The 9,428-nt window shown below is 37.3% G+C and overlaps 1 protein-coding gene across 1 annotated transcript; it reads left to right on the top strand.

Annotated features, from left to right (window-relative positions):
* The first annotated feature begins 433 nt into the window (after window positions 1-433).
* LOC132543766 (splicing factor YJU2-like) lies at window positions 434-8,021 on the top strand. Its single transcript, XM_060207287.1, has 7 exons — window positions 434-634; window positions 1,173-1,273; window positions 2,103-2,247; window positions 2,464-2,598; window positions 2,814-2,995; window positions 5,039-5,171; window positions 6,354-8,021. The coding sequence occupies exons 1-7, from the start codon at window positions 611-613 to the stop codon at window positions 6,807-6,809; spliced, it is 1,176 nt and encodes a 391-aa protein (XP_060063270.1). The 5' UTR covers window positions 434-610; the 3' UTR covers window positions 6,810-8,021.
* Window positions 8,022-9,428: the final 1,407 nt, after the last annotated feature.

The raw sequence follows: 9,428 nt of genomic DNA, 5'->3' as shown, positions 1-9,428 counted from the left end.
ATTTCATTTCATTTATTTATTTTTGCAGAATTGTGAAACAGGAAATAGTACTTGAAAATAGAGAGTGAGATTGATATATGCGTAATTTATGTAATGATTTTGTTAATTATGTTCTTTACGAAATAGTAATATTTCGATACTTTTAAATTTTGATGTCTCAGTGTCATTTATTTGTATAAAGTCGACTGCATGTTGACATTAGAAATTGCAAGATCCTTCAGATGGATGGCTAACTTCGCCTGGATAGACAGAAATTTCATGTGACAATTTCCGAGCAGTCTGTGACTACTATATTACTAAATTGATGTCGAGGGTCTCGTAGACCGATGGCAGAAATAGCTAAATGTTGGTGTTGCGCTACCTTAATGTCTCAAAGTATCTAGAGTTATGTTTCTTGAATGGTAGTAATTTCCGGTTACGATTCTCTACGACTCACAGAGTGGGGAAGCAGCTGATAGGAGAGAACAGAAAGACCGGACTCAACACCTCAGACGGCGAGTGTACTTCCATTGGTTCTTAGAAGATTTCAGACGGAAGGAAAGTTCACTTCATCTTAAAACCGCTGAAGGTTGACTGCTTAGAATAGTCCGAGCGATCAGACACAGACAAGATGTCGGAAAGAAAAGTTTTAAACGTAAGTATTTAGGCGTTAACTTACGCTTGTAAGTCATTCTGATATATTTATTGAAATGTGAACTGTAGGAACAAGCCTATCAGATGCTTTAGGTACCAACTGTTTTTTTTGTAAATTTTATCTTGATTTGACCCCTTTGTCGATCCCGATGTGAGAGAACCTTCACCAGATGTTTCGGTACCTACTGCTATGATTAACTGTACATGTTTGAGATACCGTTGTTAGGTTTCATTATGGCATGTCACCATATCTACTCAGCACATAATCAGTTTATAGTTCGTATTAATTTATTAAGTAATGGCAGCAGTGTTAAATAAACTGATTTAACCAGAAATATTGCAATGTTTTCATTTATGATTTAGATACATAAATCTGCATGTAAATGATTCAAGAGTAGAACTATTTAAATATGCTACAAATCCATTTTGATGAGACAAGGCTTACATATGTGTGACTTCACTAGCTATAGTGTAAAATTGTTGACTGTTTATTGTACTTCTGTATGTGATCATTATATGTATTATCAAATCTTTTACAGAAATATTACCCTCCGGATTTTGATCCATCAGCCATTCCTAAGATGAGGTTTTCAAAGAATCGGACATTTAATATCCGTATAATGGCACCCTTCAATATGAGGTAGAGTATATTTTTTTACTGATCGTAGGTCAGAGTGTGAAATGAAGATTAAGATCACATCTTAGATTTTTAACACATTAGCCAAATATAGGATACACACAGACAGAAGATTTAAGTGTAATGTTTCAATGACTAAACAGTCACCTCCATCAGAAAAATGACAAGTGTGAAGTGTACTAGCACTGACAATAAAATATTAACCAATTTTTCAGCTGTCCTGTAATCCTATCTACACCAAGGTAGATTCCTTACCGTCTCATACACTATGTAGGCCAGAGCTAGTATACTTCACACTGGTCACTCTCAAATATTCTGCTGGTTAAGAGAACTTTTGTCCTCAATTACTCTATATGTATGTAAAATTCAAGTAGAGAAACTGAAGTGATGATAAACTATTACAGAGTTTTGGTAAAATGTGGATGATTTGTTTTACACATCTGACAGTATTTAGAAATACTAAGATGTAGGTTATAGATTGTTTAATTTATTTGTAATGTTGTTCCATTTGAAATATTTAATTCTGTTGTAAAACCATTTAGAATTAAGAAGTCAATGGTCAAAGATAAAATGATGATTTATTAATTAAATTGATAAGTATGCATAACATGTTGGAAACCAGTTTTAAATCAAATACACAATATTCTGGAGCCTGATCATCACTATAGATAAGAATGACATAAGTTCTATAACATCTGGTATACAAAACATAACATCATATATTTTAAATAAATTCACAATAAGCTTTCAGTACAATGTGCATTGGTCCATGTACGCTATTGTCAGTAATACATTGGTCATGTTAATTGCCAATAACAATGTTTTATTGTAGGTGTAATACTTGTGGTGGTTATATCTATAAAGGAAAGAAGTTCAACTCAAGGAAAGAAAATGTGGATGAAGAGTTCTACTTAGGCCTGCGAATCTTCAGGTTCTACATCAAATGTCCAACCTGTGTGGCAGAAATAGCGTTTAAGGTTTGTATGTCATATATTGGTCTTATTTCCATAACATGTTGAACAATATTTCATATACACATAAACAGACCATGAATATACTAAACAAATTGCAGCAGTCAAGTTAAAATGGTGAGAGTTATCTCCTCCTGCTAACTGGTCTTCTATGTATGTTAGTCAGACAAAGTGTCATTGCTTTAATTAATCCTAATAACTTGTGTTTGTACTGTATTGTAGACTGACCTAAAAAATACAGACTACACACTTGAAGCAGGAGCTACACGACTGTTTGAGGCTGAGAAACTTGCTAAAGAAATGGCAGAGCGAGAAATCAAGGAAAAGGAGGAGGAAGAACTGAACAACCCAATGAAGGTATGACAGAGTGATCTCCCTTATAATCCAGGTGATAAAATAAAAGATATGACTGAGTGGTTTTGCATTTTTTCAGAATAGTAATTAACAACCTTATGGAGGTAAAACATATCTTTTAATGTATGTGTGATACATTTTTCCACTAACTATCTGACTCACATTTCATCTAAAGCATGATTATCATAAGATATAACCCTGCTTTGGTAAAATTTCAGATTCTGGAGAACAGAACAAAAGCATCAAGAAATGAGATTGAAACCATTGATATCCTGGAGGAACTGCGTGAACTAAGTGCACGTCAGGCAACTGTCAATACAGAGACCATGCTACAACAGCATCAGGAGTATGAACAGCAGTTACAGAAACTTCAGGAAGAGGAGGAGGAAAAGGAAATCAGGTAATCACCCCTAATTACTGCCAGTAATTTGTACCCATAGTTACCAGCTAGTGACATGCACCCTTCATCACCATCTGGTGGTATGTGAACCCTTAGTCACCATCTGTTGATATGTTAACCCTTAGTTACCATCAGGTGATATGTTAACCCCTAGTCACCATCTGTTGATATGTGAATCCTTAGTCACCATATGTTGATATGTTAACCCTTAGTTACCATCAGGTGATATGTTAACCCCTAGTCACCATCTGTTGGTATGTGAACCCTTAGTTACCATCTGTTGATATGTTAACCCCTAGTCACCATCTGTTGATATGTGAACCCTTAGTTACCATCTTGTGATATGTAAACCTTAGTTACCATCTGGTGATATGTGAACCCTTAGTTACCATCTGGTGAGCTGTGAACCCTTAGTTACCATTTGGTGATATGTGAACCCTAAGTTACCATCTGGTGATATGTGAACCCTTAATTACCATCTGGTGATATGTGAACCCTTAGTTACCATCTGGTGATATGTGAACCTTTAGTTACCATCTGGTGAGCTGTGAACCCTAAGTTACCATCTGGTGATATGTGAACCCTTAGTTACCATCTAGTGATATGTGAATCCTTAGTTACCATCTGGTGATATGTGAACCCTTAGTTACCATCTGGTGATATGTGAACCCTTAGTCACTATCTGTTGATATGTGAACGATATGTTAACATAGTTACCATCTGGTGGTATGTGAACCCTTAGTCACTATCAGTTGATATGTTAACATAGTTACCATCTGGTGGTATGTGAACCCTTAGTCACCATCTGTTGATATGTGAACGATATGTTAACATAGTTACCATCTGGTGGTATGTTAACATAGTTACCATCTGGTGGTATGTGAACCCTTAGTTACCATCTGTTGATATGTGAACCCTAAGTTACCATCTGGTGATATGTGAACCCTTAGTTACCATCTTGTGATATGTAAACCTTAGTTACCATCTGGTGATATGTGAACCCTTAGTTACCATCTGGTGAGCTGTGAACCCTTAGTTACCATTTGGTGATATGTGAACCCTAAGTTACCATCTGGTGATATGTTAACATAGTTACCATCTGGTGGTATGTGAACCCTTAGTCACCATCTGTTGATATGTGAACCCTTAGTTACCATCAGGTGATATGTGAACCCCTAGTCACCATCTGTTGATATGTGAACCCTTAGTTACCATCTGGTGGTATGTGAACCCTTAGTCACCATCTGTTGATATGTGAACGATATGTTAACATAGTTACCATCTGGTGGTATGTTAACATAGTTACCATCTGGTGGTATGTGAACCCTTAGTTACCATCTGTTGATATGTGAACCCTAAGTTACCATCTGGTGATATGTGAACCCTTAGTTACCATCTTGTGATATGTAAACCTTAGTTACCATCTGGTGATATGTGAACCCTTAGTTACCATCTGGTGAGCTGTGAACCCTTAGTTACCATTTGGTGATATGTGAACCCTAAGTTACCATCTGGTGATATGTTAACATAGTTACCATCTGGTGGTATGTGAACCCTTAGTCACCATCTGTTGATATGTGAACCCTTAGTTACCATCAGGTGATATGTGAACCCCTAGTCACCATCTGTTGATATGTGAACCCTTAGTTACCATCTGGTGGTATGTGAACCCTTAGTCACCATCTGTTGATATGTGAACGATATGTTAACATAGTTACCATCTGGTGGTATGTTAACATAGTTACCATCTGGTGGTATGTGAACCCTTAGTTACCATCTGTTGATATGTGAACCCTTAGTTACCATCAGGTGATATGTGAACCCCTAGCTATAGTTGTCCTGTCGTGGGTTGGCTGTAACACTTCAGATGTTTTCAAATTATATAAATGTAAAAAAAGAACATTGGTCAAGTTTTCTGTTGTCATATTTTCAAAGTGTGCTACTGTATTAAATAATAGTGTGTCAGTTTGTGTTAAAAATAATAGTCATCATACAGCCCAGAGAAATAAGTTCCACTATAACATGTGTCTATGTTATTTTCAGGTCCATATTTGGTGAGAGGGAAAATGGAAAAATCTTGAAGAGGTTAAAGGATGATTCAGATGAGGATGAGGACGAACCAAAGACAAAGAAAGTAGTGTTTCCACCTAAGCCTACAGATTTACTGTCTTCAGAGGTAAATTATTGTCATGAAAACATCACTGAGGTAGGAGTTAGAACTAAAAGTCCTGTCAGCTAATGTAGTGTTAGGACTAAGAGTCATGAGCTAATGTACTATTAGGACTGAAAGTCATGTGCTAATGTACTATTAGGACTGAAAGTCATGTGCTAATGTACTATTAGGACTGAAAGTCATGTGCTAATGTACTATTAGGACTGAAAGTCATGTGCTAATGTACTATTAGGACTGAAAGTCATGTGCTAATGTACTATTAGGACTGAAAGTCATGAGGTAATGTACTATTAGGACTGAAAGCCATGAGCTAATGTACTATTAGGACTGAAAGTCATGAGGTAATGTACTATTAGGACTGAAAGCCATGAGCTAGTGTACTATTAGGACTAAAAGTCATGAGGTAATGTACTATTAGGACTAAAAGTCATGAGCTAATGTACTATTAAGACTAAAAGTCGTGAGCTAATGTACTATTAGGACTGAAAGTCATGAGCTAATGTACTATTAGGACTGAAAGTCATGAGCTAATGTACTATTAGGACTAAAAGTCATGAGGTAATGTACTATTAAGACTAAAAGTCGTGAGCTAATGTACTATTAGGACTGAAAGTCATGAGCTAATGTACTATTAGGACTAAAAGTAATGAGGTAATGTACTATTAGGACTAAAAGTCGTGAGCTAATGTACTATTAGGACTAAAAGTCGTGAGCTAATGTACTATTAGAATTGAAAGTCATGAGCTAATTACTGTTAGGACTGAAAGTCATGAGCTAATGTACTATTAGGATTAAAAGTCGTTAGCTAATGTACTATTAGGATTAAAAGTCGTTAGCTAATGTACTATTAGGACTAAAAGTCATGAGCTAATGTACTATTAGGACTGAAAGCCATGAGCTAATGTACTATAAGGACTAGAAGTCATGTGCTAATGTACTATTGTCCCTATCATCTTGAATATGGAATTTGTCACATAGAACTTGATTACAAAGACTGATGTTAAAATGCCTTTTTAAATGTTAAAGGATTCTTGAAAACCTCCAGTTTATTTCATGGGTTAGATTAAGTGTATTGTTGCCAGTTTAGATGATATTGTATGGAATCAGCTACATGGGTGTTATTTGAACATGAGTATCTTGAATAAAAACATTGTTTACATAATTTTTATGTTTTTCCTGTTGTAGAAGTCCAGCACTAGTGCAAAGAAGCCAACAGCAAGCTGGCAGAAAAGTGTTGGTGGTTTATCTAGTAAGAATGGACTCAAAAATCTTGTGAAGAAAAAACAGCCAAAACCATCTGCTGATGTGAAAGTAGCCTCTAGTCCTTCAGGTGTTGGAAACCCTACTAGAGACACAAATTCTGTTGCTCCCTCCACTACAGATATAACACCGACAGTCTCCAGTGAGGACAGGAACAAAAAACACAACACAGACATTCCTACTAAAGATCTACTGCCTGTCACTGCTAGTAGAACCAATCAAACACAGTTATCCTCCAGGGACAGTGACTCTAATCAACCATCCTCATCATCTGTTTCTGACTCCTCTAAATCATCAGCTGTTTCAGTGACACCAGTTGTATCCGCGCCCCACGGACTGCTTGGGCTAGGTTACTCTGACAGTGATGAATCCGATGATTAACATAAAGTATAAATATAATGTAACTACACCATCAATTTTGTAATCTATTTGTTGAATACTGTAAACCAGATTTCTGTCACGCGATGTTTGTTTTCGTAAATTTCTTAAAATAAATTTATGAAAGGTAGTAAATAACAACAAAAACAGCACATTACTATCATTATTGTACACACATATGTACCTAAGTGATTAAATAGTTAAGGAGTCGGTTCCTGGAAAGTGAATTACTGTTAATTTCTTATGATATGGAACTTTTAAAAGTTACAAGTCCTGAAAGAAAATTAGATGAAAGAACTCCATCTCATGGATAGCTTTTTAATTCAGAAAAACTTTGGGTTTGATAGACTACGTTAAGACACACCAGCCTAGTCGCTTTAAAGACAGAATTATATTACTTTTTGCCGAGTCCTCCATCAGTCTCTATTAGTGAAGGTTAGAAAGAGATAGCCAGTGTGTTATTGTAGATTAATGTTGACAAGGATTCTAATGTTGAATCAAATCTGCATTTATATTTTCAAGTCACTATTTTATTGTTTTTGTTATATTTACTGTATAATCATATATTTTTGATGAGCTCAAATATCCTGGTTTTACAAAATTTAACGTTTTTGTTGGCACTTAATTTGATGATGCTCTAAAAAGCTATGATTCATGTCAACATTGAACTTTTCACCATTTTGTGGAACTGTAAAGTTGTGGATTAATAGTAATTACAAATTTGATTAAAATAAAGCAAAAATTAATCTGGTCTGCTTAGTTATATTATAGTTGTAATAGTAAAGAAAAATGCTTCCATAGTTTTATCTTCTTCCTACCATGCTTATATGTGTCTTGAATAAAGACGGCTTATTCAGATCTTTCATTAGTTTCACTCTTATTGTCTGTAATTTATATTATAAAAATGAAAAGTTAAAATGTCACATTTTACAGACTGCATACTGACTTCTTTATTTTATATGGCTAACCTGTGTACAACTGTATGTAACCCATAAATTCTGATATACATCAGACTAAAATTTCTAACACTCAACAGAAAATGAACAAGGTATGTGTACATATTTTGATGGTAATGTTCTCCATTGTGTGGTGTTAACATGTTTATTTGTACATGTTATTGCTGTTCAAACCTGGAAAGAAACATAATTTATATTGAAGATCAGTTGTATTTGTAAATTGTTGCACAAGATTAACATTATGTAATGAATAAAAGAGATGGGGAAAAAGAATAATTGTTTTTGTTTTTTATTTTGGAAGAAATTATTAATATCTGCATTGCTTGGTGGAAGGAAAAAAATACCATTCTGTTGTTATTATCTCTTGTTAGTAAACAATAAAATTTACTTCTCAAAAACTACCTCTGATAAATTTATCAACAAGTAATGAAGACTAGAATCTCTGGTCGATGATGTGGTCTGTTGTCTGTCAACTATCGGACCATCAATAGTTCTTGTTACTGCTATTTCTGGAGAGGTATCAGATGGATCTTTCTCAAATTTCTTCAAATTTCCTATGGAGTTTCACTTTGGTCAAGAGTTGTGGCCTTTCAGCTTGGATACAGGTCAGAAAAATATGGCCAGAAAGTAACAGAAAGGATGGAAATTTGGTGGTCATAAAGACTCCACAGCAAGAGGGCTAGGGAGATTGGGTCGTAAAGACTGTACACTGGAGGTCTGGGGAGGTGAGGGTCGTAAAGACTCTGTACACTGGAGGGCTAGGGAGATTTGGGTCGTAAAGACTGTACACTGGAGGTCTGGGGAGGTGAGGGCTGCAAAGACTGTACACTGGAGGGCTAGGGAGGTGGGGGTCGTAAAGACTGTACACTGGAGGGCTAGGGAGGTGGGGGTCGTAAAGGCTCACTACACTGGAGGGCTAGGGAGGTGGGGGTTGTAATGACTCGCTTCACTGGAGGTCTGGGGAGGTTGGGGTCGTAAAGACTCACTTCACTGAAGGTTTGGGGAGGTGGGGGTCGTAAATACTCGCTTCACTGGAGGTCTGGGGAGGTGGGGGTCGTAAAGACTCACTACACTGGAGGGCCAGGGAGGTGTGGGTCGTAAAGACTTGCTTCACTGGAGGGCTAGGGAGATGGGGGTCGTAAAGACTCACTTCACTGAAGGTTTGGTGAGGTGGGGGTCGTAAAGACTCACTACACTGGAGGCCTAGGGAGATGGGGGTTGTAATGACTCGCTTCACTGGAGGTCTGGGGATGTGGGGGGGGGGGTCGTAAAGACTTGCTTCACTGAAGGGCAAGGGAGGTGGTTGTCGTAAAGACTTGCTTCACTGGAGGGCTAAGGAGATGGTGGTTGTAAAGACTCACTTCACTGAAGGTTTGGTGAGGTGGGGGTCGTAAAGACTGTACACTGGAGGGCTAGGGAGGTGGGGGTCGTAAAGACTGTACACTGGAGGGCTAGGGAGGTGGGGGTCGTAAAGACTCACTACACTGGAGGCCTAGGGAGATGGGGGTTGTAATGACTCGCTTCACTGAAGGTTTGGTGAGGTGGGGGTCGTAAAGACACTACACTGGAGGTCTGTGGAGGTGGGGGTCGTAAATACTCGCTTCACTGGAGGTCTGGGGAGGTGGGGGTCGTAAAGACTCACTACACTGGAGGGCCAGGGAGGTGT

Source organism: Ylistrum balloti, unplaced genomic scaffold (genome assembly GCF_031769215.1).
Source record: "Ylistrum balloti isolate Yb309-2 unplaced genomic scaffold, AGI_CSIRO_Ybal_v1 Utg369764, whole genome shotgun sequence".
NCBI classification, from domain to species: Eukaryota; Metazoa; Mollusca; class Bivalvia; order Pectinida; family Pectinidae; genus Ylistrum; species Ylistrum balloti.
The sequence above is the reverse complement of the archived record's forward strand: the minus strand, read 5'-3'. Positions and strand labels throughout refer to the sequence as shown.

What these genes read in the sequence shown, in the direction of transcription:
- LOC132543766 (XM_060207287.1), top strand. Translation starts at nt 611, where the DNA reads ATGTCGGAAAGAAAAGTTTTAAAC. An exon ending in CGGAAAGAAAAGTTTTAAAC is followed by an intron (nt 635 to 1,172) that starts GTAAGTATTTAG and finishes AATCTTTTACAG; the next exon opens with AAATATTACCCTCCGGATTT. An exon ending in AACTGAACAACCCAATGAAG is followed by an intron (nt 2,599 to 2,813) that starts GTATGACAGAGT and finishes GTAAAATTTCAG; the next exon opens with ATTCTGGAGAACAGAACAAA.